Source organism: Protopterus annectens, chromosome 1.part0 (genome assembly GCF_019279795.1).
Source record: "Protopterus annectens isolate FY-2018-M chromosome 1.part0, PAN1.0, whole genome shotgun sequence".
Taxonomy (NCBI): Eukaryota; Metazoa; Chordata; order Ceratodontiformes; family Protopteridae; genus Protopterus; species Protopterus annectens.
In genome coordinates this window covers 1,056,681,260-1,056,701,950 of record NC_056725.1, presented here as the reverse complement: position 1 = coordinate 1,056,701,950, position 20,691 = coordinate 1,056,681,260, and the positions used below count along the sequence as shown (strand labels likewise).

Below are 20,691 nucleotides of genomic sequence, written 5' to 3'. Positions count from 1 at the left end.
AATATTTTGATCTCTTGAACATTGGAGTTCAAAAACATTCTGCCATTCCTCCTGACTTTGGAGGCTTTACAGGATACTTTTACTACAGCTTCACTCTGTCCAGAATCCAAAGCCCTTGCCCCAAAGAAACCTTACAGATTTTATAAGGTACTGGAGTCCCATAAGTATTTAAATAAAAATCCTTTTGACTTTGCTGTTATTTCTTTAACCTCTGATAAGACTATTAAACATTATAAAATTGATGTTTTTCCCAAGGGTAGTACTGGTTTTGCCAGATCCATTCTTCAGATTATCATAGACCTCAGATCATTTTCTCTACGTCCCTTTCCTCTTAGATAGTTTTGGGAATAAATCCAACAATCCATAGTACTGCAGCAATTATTCAAGGAAGGACATAGTAAAGTTGTTAAAGAACTTGGCAAAAGAATAGATGTCCAACTGATCACTGTTGCAGTATTTCACTTTCCACCCTCATTCTCCCTCTATTTTTCCTGTTTGGCCAAGATGGGTATGTACCCCACCCCCTAACCCCCCACTTTCTTGTTGCCATGCACATATTTTGTATGTAGCTGCCTCTAATGCTGCTTCTGGGTTTTTTTTGGTCTGGGACAAGAAAGTCCTGAGATAATTCATGCCCATGCATCCCTTATGTATCTCTTAGGTCTGTGCTTAGGACATATGTCGGACATATGGCATGAAAGGAAAGTGCTAAGCATTTGGTATAATGGATGGATATACACAAACCTATGCAGGATATCCCAACAGACATATAATGCTTGTATGCTGTCCAAATAGAATCCTGTATGCGTTTTTTTGTATGTGGTCAGAACCATAAAACCACATTTTTTTATAACAACACCAAAGCTCATTATAACCACTAGAAGATCCACTGAGGAGTGCCTTTCTACAACCCATAACAAAGTACAACCATGTTGTGCTCTGTATTATAAAACCCCAGGACAAGTCTTATTAATTGATTGTCAGTCACTGGCACATTCTTCCTTTGTTCTAAATATTTATTAATGAATGGAAATTAAGGCTTGAGTTGTTGTCCCACATCAGGTGTTTGGAACATATTACTTCACTAGGAGTCAGTACTGAAGACCTTCCTTACATCCCCTGTATAGATGTGCAGGAGATAAACTACATTTAAAAAAAGTAATCCAAAATATTACTCATACATTACAGATGGTTTTTATTTTCTATCTAAAATTATCTTTACACAGAGTAATTATGATACATCCTTATTGTCCCTTTCTTTAGTTGAGTGAAAAATCCTTAAACAGTGACTTCCAGTGTTTTTGAATGCTTCATCTTCAATACAGTTGCTTCCTTTCATTTTATAAACTAAGTTCAATAACACTTTTTCATAGGTAAGTGTAGCGTAGACAATCATACTGTAATGAAGTTGATTGTTGTCATTAATAATCATATAATTATTGAATATTTATTTGATATACTGAACACTGAGATACTGCATAATACTGAGAGATATGTGTTAATATCCAACAATTAAATCCATGCTGCTGTTTAAATTGGAGTTTAGAAGAGATACTCTTTCTGTACCCCCATCAAAAGACAAATGTTAGCATAGTACCTTTGAGATACAAACTTGCATATGTGTAAGCTATGGAAACTTCTGACGCTTCACTCCTCAAACTCTACATATTAATTTATTTGTTCATTATGTGATAAGCTGCTCAATCTGTTTCATGGCTATGGGCACTCCAAGCCTATTCTGGCAGTTAGTTGCCACAGAACAGTGAAACTAATGTTGAATGGTTGAATTGGGAATCAGCAGATAGACACACACACACACACACACACACACACACGTGTGCGGGCGCACACGTGCACATACACACACAAGCACGCACACACACACACACACACACACACACACACACACACACACACACAAACGCACACACACACACACACACACACACACACACACACACACACACACACACACACACACACACACACACACACACACACACACACACACACACACACTCTCACTTATACATGACATGCAAATGAAAAGTATTTTATGCAATGGAGTGACTACTTTTAAGTAGGTGGTCAGCCATAATACTAGTTTCTTGGATATGATCAGTGTTTGTTTATGATTAAAAACAAATACCGCAACATTTTTCTTTATAACTGAGCCACTGAGATTCCAAATGACAGCGCTTGTATTGTACATACTTTACCCTTTGACATATAATTTCTTGTTCACTGTAAATGAACAATATAATTTATGAAGGAATAATCAACTACAGATACGAGCTTCATTTAAAGGGGAAAAAAAATATGAGATGAACAATCCCTGTTTTTGTTATTTTGAAAATATACAGTATACAGTTTGAATAAGTTATTTATTGTACAACAGCCAAGAGCTGGCTTTAAATTATAATCTAGAGAACCACCCAACAGATGACATTGTGATCTGTAGTGAGAGTAGGGAACAGGTGGAGGAGACCGTGGAGAGGTGGAGATATGCTCTAGAGAGAAGAGGAATGAAGGTCAGCAGGACTAAGACAGAATATATGTGTGTGAATGAGAGGAAGGATAGAGGAATGGTGAGGATGCAGGGAGTAGAGGTGGCAAAGATGAATGAGTTTAAGTACTTGGGATCAACAGTTCAGAGTAATGGTGAGTGTGGAAGAGAGGTGAAGAAGAGAGTACAGGCAGGATGGAGTGGGTGGAGAAGAGTGTCAGGAGTAATTTGTGACAGACGACTACCAGTAAGAGTGAAAGGGAAGGTCTACAAGAGGGTAGTGAGACCAGCTATGTTATACGGGTTGGAGACAGTGGCATTGACAAAAAGGCAGGAGTCAGAGCTTGACATGGCAGAGTTGAAGATGTTAAGATTTGCACTGAGTGTGACGAGGATGGACAGGATTAGGAATGAGTATATTAGAGGGTCAGCCCAGGTTGGAAGGTTTGGAGACAAAGCCAGAGAGGCAAGATTACGTTGGTTTGGACATGTGCTGAGGAGGGATGCAGAGTATATTGGGAAAAAGATGCTAAGGATGAAGCTGCCAGGTAACAGGAAAAGAGGAAGGCCTAAGATAAGGTTTATGGATGTGATGAGAGAGGATATGTAGGTGGTTGGTGTGACAGACCAAGATGCAGAGGACAGGAGGAAATGGAAACAGTTGATCTGCTGTGGCGACCCCTAACAGGAGCAGCCGAAAGAAGAAGAAGAACCACCCACAGACCTAACACTACGGCTAACGTTAATTGAAACTAAGATAATTACCAAGACTTATTAAGCATCACTGGATTAACTAATTAAATACAACTCTGAAAGAAAACTCTAACAACAGTCATAACACAGTATGCATTCAGCTATAATTTAATTTAACTTCATCTACTCCCATCTATTACAAAGAAAGCTCCACATGCTCACGATCTCCGTGTATAAAATATGAGTGATCACAAAAGGGCGTTGCTAGATTTAAGTTGTCAGTGTACAACTCTTTTCTCAAATGCAGTCATTGGAGTACTCGAATTATTATTTGAATTGAATTAACTAAAATTTAACTATTTGTGTTGGCTTGCATATGCACAAGTGCATCACATTGTCTCTGTGGAACAGTTGACATGCATCTGAGACAATGGTATTGTTCATATTATTATTATGAATGCAAATAGACATAATTTTTCATCTTTCTAGAAGTACCTATAATAATCATCATCTTGGAAGGAAATGCTTAAAAGTAATATAAAAGTTGAAGTATTACTCAATGAAAGCAATGTTAATTATATTAGTTCAGTCTGTAGAATTTCCAGGATACATAAAGTTATTTGTGAAGATTTAGAGATAAACATATGATATTTATTGCAAAAAAATAATCTAAATAATTTGACTGTGGTGAATATTACCCAGTGTAACACTGTAATGCTAATTTTGCATGCTTTTACCAAGCAGTATTACTGGTTATACTTTTACAAGAACTTCCAGTTCATGAGACATTTGTATTTGTTTAGGTATGCGCTTAAGGCCTTGTAGAAAAGGCTTCTAATTCATAGATTATATATTGACTGCATTACTCATTCATTTCATATCTGTAGTGAATGTGTTAAACAAGTAAAGTTTTACTTTATTGAACACAATAGGCAAAAAAAGGTAAAATGATGACTGTTGAAATGTCTTAAAGATGATACTCCTTCTCCTGCATATCTGTACCGTATGCTTTACTGCAGAGTCAGTTATGGCTGATAACTATGTACATGGTGTGGGTTGTGCTATAAATCGCTGAATTCCACAATTCAGAATGTTGAAAATAATGCTTGAACAGAATGGTGAGAAGAATAACTTTAAGCATCCTTAGCACATGGGCAAGTCCCCCGCCTGCACCTCTGATGTGGAGAGGCAAGCCCAACACACCTCCTGAACTCATATATACCAACTTCACAGTTCTACCAACTTGAATAAGGGAAAAAAATCTCCCAAAAGAAGTGAATCATTGCACGGAGCATTGATTTCATATGAAGAGCAGCATCTGACATGATTTTAGCATTTTTTTTTTGCAAGGAACCACCTCTCTAGGAATTTTACCTTGACCACCTGTCTGGGAGCCCCTGGTATGACATGGGGTTCTGGGAATGTTCAGTATTCCAAACACTGATGTTAGCATGTTAGATAATAAGTCAGTTATACTGAGAGAAAGAATGAAAGCATAATTGCATAGATTGAGTTATGCTGAGAAAATCAGAAGCTTCATCTTTCACTTATTTTGTATCATTATGGAATTTAATTACACATACCTAAGCAATATGCTCCCTAGAGATTATAATGTATTTATTTATTTATTTATTGACATTTGTTAAACGGGTTAGTCCAGCTGAGCCAGGGTCCCATTTTCAGTGGACACCAGAAGAGTAAAGCTCCAGAAAATTAACAATTATTACAAAAGTTACAAAGATATAATCAACAGAAGTCTACTAGCAAATAATAGCATGACATAACATGTCTATTAACAGGAAACAAATCTATAAATATTACATATTAGAAAAATAGACAGAGTATGAAATTCAGTAGAATACCATATATGAGGCCATTCCAATGTACAAAGAGTCAATAGTAATTCAAGAACCTATTATTATTATTTATTTATTTATTTATTTTTTTTTTTGTGCATTTAAAAATATTAAAATTAGGGAAAAGTAACAGAATGTGCAGGGTACATGAAAAAGAAGTTATGTAGATAAGAAGGGAGACTAAGTCAAGTGGAGGTTTGACAAGGGCAGGACCACATCTTTAGATAAAGTTTAAGTTCTTGTTTGAGCAGGTATTTTTGAAGAGTGTTTCTTATATTGTTAGGGAGTACGTTCCAAGCATGGGCAATGGAGTATTTATAAAGGAACTTTCCAATGTTTTTATTGGGTTTGTAAATGTCAAGGAGGTGTTTGCTGGTAGTACAGAGGTGGCGTTGGGGGTTATAGTAGGACACTAGATTAGAGATGGAGGGGCAGAAAGAGGGATCATTCTGGAAAGAGTGTGCAGTATGTAGCTGAGAAAGAAGTACTTGTTTGGGAATTCAGGGCAGTGGAGTGTCTTAAGGGTGAGGCAGTGATGGGATTTTTATGGAAGATTGGAGGCAAATCTCGGTATTTTGTTATATGTTTGCTCTAGTTTGGAGAGAAGAGATGTTTGAACATTAGTAAGGATGGCGGCAGCATAAAGAAGACAGGGTAGAAGTAGTGACTGAGATGGGGAGGGCTTGGAGGAGGGTGTAAGAAATTTTTGGTTGCAATAGAGAAGACCAAGTTTCTGGTGTTTTTTTATACATTGTTGGATATGTATATTGAATTTTAGTTCATCATCAATGATTACTCCCAAGTAGTTTGGTATGAGGTTCAGGTTTGATAGTGGTGTTGTTCAGGGAGTTGATAGAGGAGGGTTTGTGCAGAACAAGTGATTTAGGAAGGATGAGAAGGAGTTTAGTTTTTCTTTTTGGATTTAGTATGAGTTGACTATCAGAAAGCCAGGTTTCAACGGAGGAGAAGGTGTGTTGAGTGAGAGCTAGAAGTTCAGGAATGCTGTGGGCGGAGATGATGAGAGTGGAATTGTCAGCATATTGTAAAGGGTTGAGAGGTCAGTAGCAAAATGACGTTTGGTAGTGAAAATATTGAACTGGAGGGAGCCAAGGATAGATCCTTGAGGATGCCAGTGTTTACTGGGAGAAAAGAGGAGAGCACAGTTTGCCAGCGAATGGATTGCTGCCTGCTGGAAAGGTAGCTAAAAAAACAGTTAACAGAGGAGGTAGAGAGGTGAAGGTCAGAGAGTTTAGTTAGAAGTTTGGAATGGGAGACAGTATCAAAGGCCTTAGACAGAATGTGGAGTAAACAGGAGATGAGCAAGTTATTGTCATGGGCTTCAGCTACTGTTTGTGTAAAAGAGAGTAGTGCAGTGATAATATAATCGTAATAATAATATAATGATATCTCAAATTCTTCTTTTGTCATTATTTTTGTATCTGAATACATGTTATACATCCATAATATCAGGCCTTCAATATACAAAACTACAAACCTTGCTGTCACTTTTCTCTTTCCTCAGCTGTGCCTCTGTGGTTTGAATGAACGTGACAGAAAAGCTGTTAATGGAGCTCTCATTGGTGTATCTCTGCTAATGGAAGATGTCCTGCAGGGAAAGCATGGTTTTGTTTGTTTTCAACTGGAAAATGAGGAAGAACAGAAACTTTTCAAGGAGATCCAGGTATTATTTTTTTTGGAAAAGATGTTGATCAGTGTATAGTTACTTCATCTGAGCCAAGAAACAACATGAGAAGCAGCTGGGCCTGTAGACATTTAAAAAACTTAATGGTGCCAAGATCTGTCATACTGAGTGGTTTCATACCATTCTCATCCTTTTGAGTGTATGTTTCAATGCTACAACAGAGCAGCAGTATTTTATCTATCAATTTGTGTTACATGCACAAAAGTTTGACTCATGACAGTCTTTAACGTTAAATGTTACTGTAACCTGACCATGCTGTGGATGAGTCATGATGTTCAACATCAGATTATTGTTGTAGTAGCCTAAGCTATTTTGGGTCTTATTCCCATCAATCTGCCAGCTTTTTAAACTTAGGGCACCCCCATGTGCTCTGTCGGGAACTTGAGCAGAGTTCCATTTAAAAAGACAGAATGACAAAATCTTCAGAGATTTTTGCTGCCAAAGAGTGCTCCTTTGGCAGGCTTTGTGGAACTGTCATTCCTTCAAAGCTGTGTAGATAAGTCTTCTGTTGGGGAAACTTTGCATAATATTGTTTTTCTTAGCAAAACTGGCATTTTTTCTGAAAAATTATTGTTTTTTTTGGCTAAGAAATATATATATATATATATGGTTCCCATTCAGAAGCCTGAAACATCATAAGCCTGAAAATCAAAATCCTGAAACCAAAACCCTGAAAATTCAGAATCCTGAAAACTCAAAATCCTGAAAGCCCAAAATCCTGAAAGACCAAAATCCTGAAACTCAAAATCCTGAAAACACAAATAATGCTAATATATCACTATAAAGACACTAATATCTACCAACTGACCCTGACCCTAACCCTAACCTTAAGGTCCGTCACTATCGCACACTCACCTGATCCGTGCCCTAACCCTAACTCACTTAAACCGCCCCTAACCCCAATATTTGTCACTATTGCATACATGCCTAACCTGCGCCCTAACCCTAACTCACTTAAACTGCCCCTAACCCTAACATAAAACCAACCACACACTTACCTGACCCCAACGCATGACCTAACACCACAGGGCTAACAATAGCAAAGCCACAATGACATCAGTATGTCTATTTTGTGTTTTCAGGATTTTGAGTTTCAGGATTTTGGTCTTTCAGGATTTTGAGTTTTCAGGATTCTGAATTTTCAGGCTTTTGGTTTCAGGATTTTGATTTTCAGGCTTATGATGTTTCAGGCTTCTGAATGGGAACCATATATATATATGTGTGTGTGTGTGTGTGGTGGACTGTCACTACTTGTAAAGCATTTATTAAATGTGTGAATGCTTGAATGAGTAAACTGTGTAAGAATCTATTTTTGGACATCATGTTAGACATATTTTGTAGGTTTTATGTGTTAATGGCAGGGAACTGTGTTTTGGGTGACTGTCAGTAGTTTTTATTACCTCATGACCACCTTTTTGGTGCTATAAGGCTTACTAATGCTCTCTGGCTCTGCTTCCAGTTTTCAGTGCCTCCTTCCAGTTGAAACCATGGAGCACATAATGGTCTTCTCATTTCCTTTTTGTCCCTCTCAGCAAAAAGAAAATAAAGTTGTCAGGGAGTCTTGGAATGCAAGGTCAGTTCCAGTTATGCCTCAACTGCTGATGGGTGACTGTACTCATGCTGGATTTGGTTCCCTGCTCCTTTTATATTTTTACCCAGTCCCTCTGATGTACTACTTACAGTCACTAACAACTGGGGTATAGGCATGTCCTCTAAGGCTGTAGGGTTGCACTCTACAGGCAATGGTGAACCATTCTTTTTTATTTTATTTTTTTAAAGGAGAACCATTCTTGTTAGTCTTGGTGGAAGGGGTGGGTGAAGACCTATCAGATACCCAGGAAAGAGAGTTGGAATCCCAGGATAGTATGTCTGCTTTGGGTTGGTCTCTTTTGAGGAGTTTTCCAGATAAAGAAAAGAAATTGTGATTCTCCTATTTCTAGTTCTATTGAAAAGGATGATTTGCTGGGTTTTGCTAGGGAGTTAATTTCTGCTTTTGCTTTCCATTCCGGACAGAAAATAAAAAGAGTTCCCTCAATTTCTGAGTCTGATTTTCAGTTAAAAGAGTTGGGAATAGGGGGGTGAAAGTGAAGTTTTTTTCCTAACCTGAAGATTCTGATTCTGAGGATAGTTTTTCTTCAGGTATCCCTCCAGCAACCTTTTTTTTTTCTGAAACTTTATCTAAAATGAAAGAGTTTTTTTTTTCCATATGATCAGAATAAAAATCATATTTCCCAGAAAATGTATTATAAAATGTTACAGTTGGATATTCCACGGTCCACTACTATTCCTCCTGTTTTATCTGCTTTAGAGAATGTGTTTATCACAGCTTTTAGTTTACCTGACAGTTAACCTCCTGACAGATTATATTGGGTATCTCAGACTCACTAATACTTGTTTTTTTTTTAATCCTAAAGCAGATCCTGGAGTGATTTCCCTATCCAAAACTACTACAGAAAGTCAGTTTACTAATGCTAACCCCATTCCCATTGACAAGGAAAGGGAAAGCTTTTGACAAATTTGGGAATAAAGTGTATTCTTCTCCCACTTCAACATTTATCATTTTAAACTGCCAAGCTCGTGTGTTAAAATTTTTACTTCTTTCTTTTGACAACATGCAAAAATGAACTGTTAACCTTTCCTCATCTGAAGTAAAAAAATTCTTTGAATGCCTTTTTAGCAGCTGCTTCTCATGTAATTAAACATGTTTAAGTGTTCTTATGAGGCCTGCTGATACTACTTCCAGGGCTGCTGCTTCTGGGTCACTCGCAAGATTTGCTTGACTACATTCTCATATCCTTTTTGAAGATGTTAAAGCTAAAATTTTAAGTTCTGCCCTGGGCAAAGAAATTCTGCTTCTCTCTTCTGGAGCTGAGGTTCTTAACAGATATGATAAGAAGATAAACTTGATTCAAGGGGTGACTCAGATCTTCCAACCTTCCTTTTTTAAAGCAAGTAAACCTTTTCCTTCCACCTCAGTGGCCTTTTTCTTAAAAGAAATTCGAGCAGCAATGTGCCAACAAACATTTTTCTTAAAAATGGTAAGGAGGGTCGGGAAAAAAAAAAGGGGGGGGGATAACCAAACATCTCAGAATGACTGTTTGCCTCTTCCCCGGGCCCTCATCCCACCCTGGAAAGCTGTCCCTCTCTCTCTCTCTCTCTCTGAGTCTGTATCTTCCTTTGTGGCACCATATAATTTTAGACAAATATGTTTTCAAAGTCAGTCAACAGGGATATTTAATAATGGAATCCCCCTCCCCCACTGCTTTCCAGGGGATTCCTCCTCTCCCAGTAATCTAACTATCCCTGTTCCTTCCTGGTCTGCAGTGAGTGTGCCTCAGGGAGTCAGTACCAGTGCCTGCCTGCCCATTGAACAAAGGGCTTTTATTCAAGGATTTTTGTGGTGCCAAAGAAAGAAGAGAGTTGGAGGCCTGTGATAGACATCTCTTTTCTCAATCTCTTTGTTAAGGTCCCAAATTTCAAAATGTTACCTTTCAGGCTCTGTTACTTTTACTAGCTTTCATGCTAAAGCTAGACTTAAAAGATTCCTACCATCACATTTCCATTAGCAAGCATTTCAGGATTTTCTTAAGATTTTGTATAGCTGGACTCTATTTCCACTTGTCAAGTGATCGTAGCAACTGTTCAGAATTTTTTACTCAATTTTGGTTTTCAAGTGAACATATAGAAATGTTTTCTCATCCCTACTCACAGAATTGTTTTTATGGGATGTCTGTTAGATTCTGCATTAGGAAGACCATTTCTTCCACCAGAAAAAGTAGAGATGTTCCAAGAGTTCTTCCTGAATTTTTCCGGTTAAAACCAGGTATCTGCCTGGAATTTTCTCAAGATCCTGGGGTACATGGCTTCTATGATGCTTCTGATTCCTCTTGCTAGATTTAACATGAGAAAAATACAGTGATACTTCAAGACAGTCTGGACTCAGCATCTTCATCCTCCATTGTTTCAGAGGAAGGAGGTTCGTTAGTCAGCTTTGAAAACTCTAACTCATCTCTGGTCTCCAAGACCTCTATAAGTTTTTACAGACAACACTACAGTGATGGGGTACATAAACAGGGGCATACCAGATCTTACCCCCTTTGCTGTCTTGCTATGATAACCTGAGAGGTAGCAACTCAGCACAGTTTGACTCTTCAGGCCTTGTACATTCCATCAGTGCAAAACATTATAGCAGACAAGATAGGCAGGACCAGGATAGACCCTTACAAATGTAAATATCACCTTTGGGTCTTCCAAGAATTGATCAAGTAGATCTGTTTTCCTCCTTTCAAAACATACAACTAAAGAAATTCTGCTTCAGAATTCCTTGTGAACAAGCCTGGAAGACAGATGCCTTTTCATTACATGTGTGGCATTGTTCTGCTATTATGTGTCACCTTTTGCACTGATATCTAGGGTTGTCTAAGGATCCAGAAGGACTCCCTGAAGATAGTGGTGGTGAACCCTTTTGCTTTGGGCAGTGGTTTTACCTTCTTTTGAAACCTTCTTTTAAAACTCTAGGTACAGACTATGTATGTAGCACAAAACTAGTAACAAAGGCATATCGAAATCTTTGGTTATGGCTTATTCTTAGTCAGTTCGGCTTTCATTTATAATGGCACATTATTACAATGTGAATACTCTCGGCAGCAGAAAAAAGCAGGTAACAGTTTATACACGAATGTTGAACTGATTGAAAAAAAAGGTATAATCAAAAGATAATTGGTGCTACAAGATTCTGTGAAGAGTGTCTTTTCAGCAGGATGAAAGCCTTAAATCAATAAATATAATAGCAACTGTAAGAGTTTTTTTTTAGTGGTCTCTGTACTTTGGTTACTTCTTTTGAAACTGGCTAAGGACAATTACCACAGGCTGCATTTACTCACACAAGACAGGGGTTGTTTGATAGACCTCAACTTAAAAACCTTTCAGCTGACTGCCTGGATGATGTAATTTTGATACATTTTAGGCACTTTTTTTGAGGATGTCCATTAAGTATTGAAGGAGACTGAAAAAATGAAATTAGGAAATCATGTATTTTAAGTGGAAGAGATTTTCTACTTGGTATCACTTCATGAACCAGGACCTTTATAAAGCCTGGCTACCTCTGGTTCTAGATTATTGGTGCGAGTTACTCTCCCCTGGCCTTTCATATTCCTCTGTCAAGGTTAATTTGTCAGCCATTTCACCTTCCCTGCCCTTGATCTCCCCCTTTCTGCCTGTCCTCAATTCAAACAACTCTTGAAAGGCGTTTTCCATATTTGTCCACTTCGAAAGCAAGTGACTCCTCCTTGTGATCTTAATTTTGTGCTTGAAAGCTTGCTCTTTCTCTATTTGAACTAGCTCTTGAGGCTGATTTGAAGATCTTAATGTGAAAGACTGTTTTATTCATTGCTTTAACTTTTGATAGAAGAGTAATGTATTTACAAGCTCTTATGGTGATTTAATACTATCTTATTTTCCCAAGGACAATTATTTTTTTGAAAATTGATTCTTCTTTTTATGCATAAAGTGGTCTCAGAGTTTGCCTTGAGGCAGTCTAGTAATCTCTCTTTTTTTGCGAACCTGAGTTCTGGTATGGTGCCTGAGGAGTGAACTGTGAGGTGCAGTTTAAATGAAAAAAAGTTAGAAATCAATGACCAAAAGTTGTTTTCTCCCTTACCGTTGTGGTGGTGGCTATGTCTTTCAGCATTGTCTGCTGAATGTCTCTAAGAGGGGAAAAAAACAAATTTTGGGGAGAATGGAGGAAAAAGAGATTGTTGTGAACTCTGTTTTTCCTGAACCCTAAAACAAAGGAAAAAAATATATTGATACTCTTGATGTCTACAGGGAACTCAGATAATAATAATTCATTCTTCATGAAAGCCACTGAGATGTTTGTCTTCTGTGAAAATAAGAGGAAAGTCAACCAGTGTTAAAGCAGACAGTTTCTAGGTAGTTGTCTTATGGTATTTCTTTTTGTTATTCTCACCATAACAAGCTCCTTCCAGGCAAGGTTAGGGTCCATTTAGCTATGGCTTTGGTTCTCTGGTGGCTTTCTGGAAAGAGGTAGACACCCAAGTATTCTAGAGGTAGCAACTTGATCCTCTGTGCATACTTTTACAAAGCGCTACAAACTAGATTCCATTTCCAGGTCCAGAACAGGCTTTGCTAGGCCCATTCTCTAGGGGCTCCTGGATTCTGAATCATTTTCCTTCCCCTTTTATATTTCTAAGCTATAGTAATTTACCCGAATGGGTTAGGCTACTGCAGTAGTAATGTAATGTTAAGCTTAGGACACTTATAAAAATAAACTTACCATAACAGTACATGTTCTATTAGATCACTGTTGCAGTAGTCATACCCTCCCTCAGCCTCCTTATATTTTTTTTTTTTTTTTTTTTGTATTGCCAGGGCATGCATGTATATACATTTGTGTATATATTTATTATGTTATTACATTTCCTAGCAATTGTTCCCCTTTCAAGGCTATTGCCTCCCTACTTTGGGCAAGAAAGATCTGTAGGTTTTGATGCTCCAACTGTCTTTTTATATAAAGCTTCTGACAATTGGAGTGCATAGATCATGCCCTTAAGCTTTGAAAAAACTGATTGTTTGGAAGGAATGAGTAGCTTAGGCTACTGCAACAAGGAACTATTAGAATGTCTATGGTATGTTTACTTATACAAATGTTCTTTCCTTTTTCTCAGAAAAAAAAATCATACCACATTGGCATAGCCCCATGACTAACATGTAGATAATGTATGCACTTCACAATAGCATGCAACTCAATGTATGTGGCTAAGCAAGATACAGTATTGCCTGGCAGCAGGAGATAGGAGGGTAGCTTACATTTAGAGTGGCTATTATCATACAGGGATTCATCTGTGCAAAGAATTATTACATTCATTCATAGGATGTGGCACACTGAACTTCCATCAATCTGCAAACATTTATTTGAATCTTCTTTAGACAGCAGAAAAGTCTTTTGGGCCTTCTGTGCTATACAAAATCAGACTGACTTCTCCACAGTCTCAAAACATACACTCTTACTTGGAATAATCAAGATTTTGTTTTTATAACATAGTTTTACTTCTGCTGTGGTCTGTGGAGCCACATACACATGCTCATTCACTATTATCCTTCTTCATTTAGAGTGATTCCACTTAAAAGCATTGTGGCTTTATGTTAAGATCTCTTCACAGGGCCAGGATTCATTCCTGACTTCTGGTCACTGTCTGTGTTGTCTGCATTTCCTGCTCATGTCTAAGAGGGCTTTCTCTGGATAGTTTGGATTTCTCCCAGAAATATGTTGATTGTGTCACTACTTTAAACCGTCTCTATATTACATTTGTCCCTGGCCCTTGTGGGTCCCAAAAATAGACACAGAGGCTTTCTTGTGCCACTCAGTGGCCATAACCATGACCTCAGGATCTATCATGGTGGAATAATGGAAACATACCACCCCAGGAAGTAGATGTTTTCAATATATCCTTCCTATATTGGTTACCTTTACATATGGTCATGTATAAATGTTGTACACGTGTATTGCATGATATCTGTATATGCATTGCACACAGTGAGCTTGTGCACAGCCTAATAAAATTATGATGAAATGCTAGTAGACAAACTAAACCTCCCAAATCTCTCACAATAGCTCATCTTAACATCCGTAGCATATGTAACAAACTTCCTGCTCTTCATGCCCTACTAGAAGTCCAACAGTTTGACATTCTCTGTCTTACTGAAACCTGGCTTAAACCCACAATAAAAGATAACGAAATTATCCCCCCTGGCTATAACATCCTAAGACAAGATCGTCTTAACAAAAAAGGTGGAGGAGTAGCTATACTCTTCAAAACTGGACTGGAAATAAGTAAATCAGCCCTTACCCCACCACATGACTCTAATGTTGAACTGATTATTTCCAAACTCTCCCTAAACTCACACAAAACTATTAATATTATCTGCACTTATCTTCCCCCAGGCAACAATTCCCACATATTAGAAGACCTACTAAACTGGTTTTCAATTAATCTCCTTCAAGAAACAATACTACTAGGCGACTCTAATATTGATTGGAACATGTGCAAACAAACTAATCCATCTACCATTATTAACCTGCACGGATTCCATCAAACCATTAACTCCACAACTAGAACAAATAAAAACAATAACAAAGAAACCATTCTCGACTGGATCTTGACTAATAGTCCCCAACAAATGTATTCAACAGGTACCCTCCCAGACGACCTTAGCGACCACTCTCTCACATACATCGTTAGGCACAAAACTCTTCTAACAACACCTCCCCTAATTCGCTCATCTCGCAGCAAAAAACATTTTAACCTTCAGCAGTTTCAAAACGAACTCAGCTTGATTAACTGGTCACCTCTAAAAACTCTACCAATAGATGAAGCTGCTAACCACTTTAATAATACCTTTCTTACTATTCTCGATCATCATGCCCCCATCCGTTCTATACGAATGAAATCTAAGACAGCTCAATGGCTAACAACCAACACCAAACAACTTATCCTTAGTAAGAATAAAGCTTGGACTAAATGGAGAACCACGAAAGACTCTTTTGATCACCTTAGCTTCAAACAAAAAAGGAACAAGATTAAGCTTGCTATCAAACAAGATAAAAGGAACTATTACACCAAACTACAGCAATCCTCCCACCACCAACCACAAAAATTTTGGAAATCAATTAACTCACTACTATCCCGGCAAGGTTGAAACCCCCAACCCACTAGGCTCCTGCCCTGACTCTCCCCTACAAACAGCTAACGCATTCAATAACTTCTTTACTTCAACCATACTTAAACTGGCCAACCAACAAAGCCCTGACCCCTCTTTACTAGGTAATACTAACTGCACTCCACCTCTATTTCAACTTAAACCCATACCTACTTCCTATATTCTTAATTTACTTCAGAAACTCAAACCCTCAACCCCCTCAGCTGACAAATTGCCAGCGGAATATCTCCAGCTAGGTGCTAAAGCTATTGCCTACCCTATCTCTATTCTAATCAACAGAACCATAAAAGAAAGTACTATACCCTCACTCTGGAAAATCTCCCACATCATCCCTCTCTTCAAAGGGGGCGATTCATTTGAGTACTCGAACTACCGCCCTATAGCACTGCTATCTCCTATTGCTAAAATAATGGAGAAATGCATCCACAAACAGCTTTTAAATCACTTCCTATCTAATAACCTTCTAGCTACCTGCCAACACGGCTTTCGTCCCTACCATAGCACCACAACAGCCTTATTATCCTTCATAGACTCCATTAATATAAACCGGAATAACAATCTTCTTTCATCTGCATTCTTTGTAGACCTGTCAAAAGCCTTTGACATGGTGAATCACCAACTCCTCCTACATTGTTTAAAATCTCTCTCTCTCAATAATCTTGCTTTAAGCTGGTTTACTTCCTATCTTCAGAATCGGAAACAAGCTGTTTTATGGAACAACAATCTTTCCGAACTTCTCCCTACCACTTTAGGAGTACCTCAGGGCTCCATCTTAGGTCCTCTTTTATTTTCCATCTTTATTAACGACCTTTATCTAGCCACCCCACTAACTACTTGCATTCAGTATGCCGATGACACCACCATCATCTGCTCTGCCACAACCCAAGCTGACCTCCACTCACTTACTCAAAAAACTTTTACCACCATAGAACAATGGTTCTCCAATCACTGCCTTCTCTTAAAAGCTAAGAAAACTAAACTTCTCCTCTTTTCACCCACACACCTGTCTCCCCCTATTAGTTTCACACTTACGTCTAACAATGGCACCCTTATCTCTCCTGACCAAACAACCAAACTTCTAGGAGTTACTATCGACAACCTACTAAAATTTGATTTTCATATCAACTCTATCATAAAAGCAACTAACAAAAAATTAGGTTCTCTCTACAGAATCAAATCTTTCTTAACTCCTGAAGCAAGAATTACCATAGCCAGAACATATCTTATCTCTACTCTACTATATGCATCCCCCATATATACTAATCTTTCTAAACTTAACATCAATAGGCTTACAACAGCCTATAACAACATTGCCAAATTTGCCACTGCCTCTCCATATAAAACACATCACTGCCTGAACCTCCTTAACCTAGGGTGGCTGGAGTTACCTCACCTAATTCAATACTATCAGCTTACAACTGCCTATAAAGCCCTTCACCACCCAGAAAAGATACCAATGCTCTCCACCCTGATAAAACCCTATAACAACCTAAAAACCCTACGCTCTTCCAATAAAATACCGATTCAAACCTCTCTATCAAAGAATACAGCAGGTGACTCTATATTTTCCAACTCAGTTGGTAAAATTTGGAATCAACTTCCTACTGACCTCTTAGCCCAAACTTCTATCACACTATTTAAAACTCAACTGAAACATTTTCTAACCAATCACTGGCTTTGCTCTTGCAATAACCATAGCTGATCACGTACCTCCTACCTTCTCCTGCATCCTTTGCACTGTCTCCCAACTCTATTTCTCCATTTTATTTTTCATCTCTACCTAAGAAATTGACTCTCTCAACTTCAAACTAAAATTTTCTAGTAACTCTATCTTTTGCTTTTAAACTACTTAATTATTTCTGTCTCACATTTTATATACCTGTACTGAAGAAATTTGATAGTCTCTGTTTTCACCTTTTGAACTTACTGAAAAGATAGCCTAAATGCCTGTTTTAGTTGAGTCTTAAATTCCCTATGTAATTATGAATGCCTGTTTTAGTTGAATCTCAAATTACCTATGTACTTTGACCTGTACTGTAGAAATTTGATAGTCTCTGTATTCACCTTTTTGAACTTACTGAAAGGAAAGCCTATATGCCTGTTTTACTTGTGTCTTAATTCCCTATGTAATTTTAAAATCCCTGTTTTAGTTGTGTCTTAAATTACCTATGTACTTTGAATATATTTTTGTTATTATGCATTAGATAGTGGAGCTTTTCTCCTCGGGCCTCCACTGAAAATGGACATGTATCCAGTTGGACTAGCCCGGTTAACAAATGTAAAATAAATAAATAAATAAAATAAAAATGTACATAGTATTACTGCCTTCAGCTGTTAGGATAAGTAATGCATTTTTATCATGGATCTTGTTTCTGCACTTCATTTTATAGATATTTGTCAGCATTTCCTGGTATCACCTTGGCCACCAGCAGTCAAGCTGAAGTTCAGGTCAGGAACACAGTGTTCCATAAGGTGTGCCTACCTTTATTGTCAGCATGGCTGACATAGCCATACGTGATACATCAAAACTGAGGTTGATACCATTGACACATAATGGTAAAAAGTAAAGGGAGTGTTAGGTAAGGGAGTCTCATATCTGGGATTGGCCATCATCTGTGAAAAGCCCTGCAGCTGTTGATGCTGCTATGACCTGGTGACTGACAAAGCCATTTGGGGTAAATGTGCAGGTGGCCTAATGTGGAGTTACCCACTGTAAAACATACCCTAGTCACAGCTGGTAGTCAGGATTCAGCTATTGCTAATAGCTGGGGGAGGCACCTTGGGCGCAAAGAACCAAGATAAGCATGCCCTACATTGGGCATCATTGCTTTTGAATACTTGTGCAGTCCAATTAGAATCTGACTAAAAGAGTTGTTTTATCCCATACAGACCTGACCAGACCAGACCAGGGTCCTACATGAAATATCCCATGGGATTCTCATACTTCATGATGGTGCCAAGATGTATCATTTTGTATTGCTTGATTCCACTTGTGACATGTTTCAATGACATATAGAAAGTGCAGTTTTGTAAGATGAACTTGCCATAACAATAGATGTTCAAATGATCACTGCTGCAGTAGCCTTAGCTTTAAGGGTTATGTCCTGCCAAGCAAATAAGAGGTTGCCAGCTTCCAAAGCTTCAAGGCATCTTCCATGTACCCAAACTATCAAGCAGCTTAAGCTGAGCTGATCAAAAGACAAGTTTGGGCACAAAATCCTTCAGAGCTTTCCTGCCAGCAGAGAGAGGGAGGCTGAGCCCTGAAAGGACAAGGCTAGGAATAACAAAAAATAAATGTTCACACCATGACATAAAAAACACACCAGGAAAAACAAGGTTTAATGGAGGGAAGGAGCGGCTACTGCAGCAGTGATCATTCGAGCATCTACTGTTAAGGTAAGTTCAGCTTACACAACTATACTGTGTTCTTCATATTAATCACTACTGCAGTAGCATTAGCTATCTGGATAGATTACCATAGCTAACTATAGCTGAAAGGTGGAAGGAAAAGAAGCCCCTAGACAATGGTCCAAGCAAAGCATGATCTAGAGCAAGAGAAGGGATCCAGCTTATAGTGCTTTGCAAAAATATGTACAGAAGGCCAAGTCACAGCTTCTAGAATAGTTCTGGAACCCAACCCTTTCCAAAAAGCCAAAGAAGAAGTCAAGGTCTTTGTAGAGTGGGCCTTGATCCTGCCTGGAATAGATTTGTAATGATGAGTATAACAAAAAGGTAATAGTCTTAGACAACCATTTAGAAATAGTCTGTTTTGATACCGGTTGTCCCTTCTTCTTACCTTTGCAAGAAATTAAGAAGTTATCTGATGGTGTGAAAGATTTAGTTCTACCAAGCTAGCCCCTGAGTTGTCTGTGGACATCCAAGGTATGGAGTATCATTTCTCCCTCATTTTTAGGTTCAGCAGAGAAAACCAGGAGATGGATAGTTTGGCTTAAAGTGAACTTGGATACCACTTTAGCATAAAAGAAGGATTACCTCTCAAAGCAGCTCTGCCCTTGTGGAAAATAAGGTAGATTGACTCACCATAAGAGCTTGCAACTTAGGTACCCCTCTTGGAGAGGTCAGAGCAATCAACAAAACTATTTTCCACATTAAGAAACTCATGCCAGCCAGATTAGCTGGTTCAAATGGAACACGTGTTAGTTTCTCTAACACAAAATTAACATCCCATGGAGGGGCCAGTAAGTTACTTGAAAGCCTCTTATGCAAAACCCACTTCAGGAATATTTTGACATGTGACTGCCTTGAACGAAGACCATCCATGGGCAGATAAATGAAACTTGAAAGAGGAATAAGAAAGGCCATAGGATGGTAACTCAAACAAATATTGTAAAACTAGAGAATAATTGGCCCTGAATGGGTACTGATTATGTTGCTAGCACCAGTTAGAAAACCTTTTCCATTTGCTAATGTATGATTTTCTAGTAGTAGGATTTGTTGCCTCTGTTAGTACCTGCAGTGTGTGCTCAGAAAACAGGTGACTAAAAGGAATTAAGACCCTATCATCCAAGCAGTCAATTAAAGATAATTGATGGTCAGGTAGTATCAAACACACCTGTACTTGTGTAAGTAGATGCATTCTCTGAGGAAGCTTGTGGTAATTGTTCAAGGCCGTTTTTCAAAAGAAGGAAGAACCACAGTTGCCTGGGCCAGAAGGGAGTCACCAGAGTGATCTTGGGGGATTCCTTCTGTATCTTCAGAAGTACCCTGGATATTAGTGGAAAGGCATACAGGAACATTCCTTTCCAAAGAAGTGAAAAGTTTTACTGTATGTCTTCTAGGTCTTCTTGCGTGGAGTCCTGTAACAAAATTTTATTAGTTGGTTGTTTAGAGAGGAGGTAAAGAGATCTACTTGAGGAACTTCCCACAAATAGATCTAACAGAATCTAACAGAAGACACTTGAGATCTTCTAACAAATTTCTATTGCAAGTCACAAACGGTAGCAGTCACTTTGGAGATGCTCTCTACTTTAATCAAATCTCCATGACTTGGAACTTAACCCCCTAGTGCAACCTAACCACTGCCAATCATTCACAGTTCAAAATACTTCTGAAGTCCCATCTATCTAATTTTTGGGTCTGCTCTTGTCTAACTCCTGGTCGACTATCATTCCCTTTTGTCTAGCTCCTCGCTGACTTCCAGCTGTATTGTTTTTTCTCTTACTTGTCTATCTTCC

General features: G+C 38.3%; 1 protein-coding gene across 1 annotated transcript in view; it reads left to right on the top strand.

Moving 5' to 3' along the window:
* LOC122799665 overlaps positions 1 to 20,691 on the top strand; it is a 1,990,791-nt gene that overhangs the window by 1,317,016 nt on the left and 653,084 nt on the right. The window contains exon 38 of the mRNA XM_044068913.1: positions 6,578 to 6,736. Coding sequence (XP_043924848.1) covers positions 6,578 to 6,736 — 159 coding nt within the window. The remainder of the gene's footprint in view (positions 1 to 6,577; positions 6,737 to 20,691) is intronic.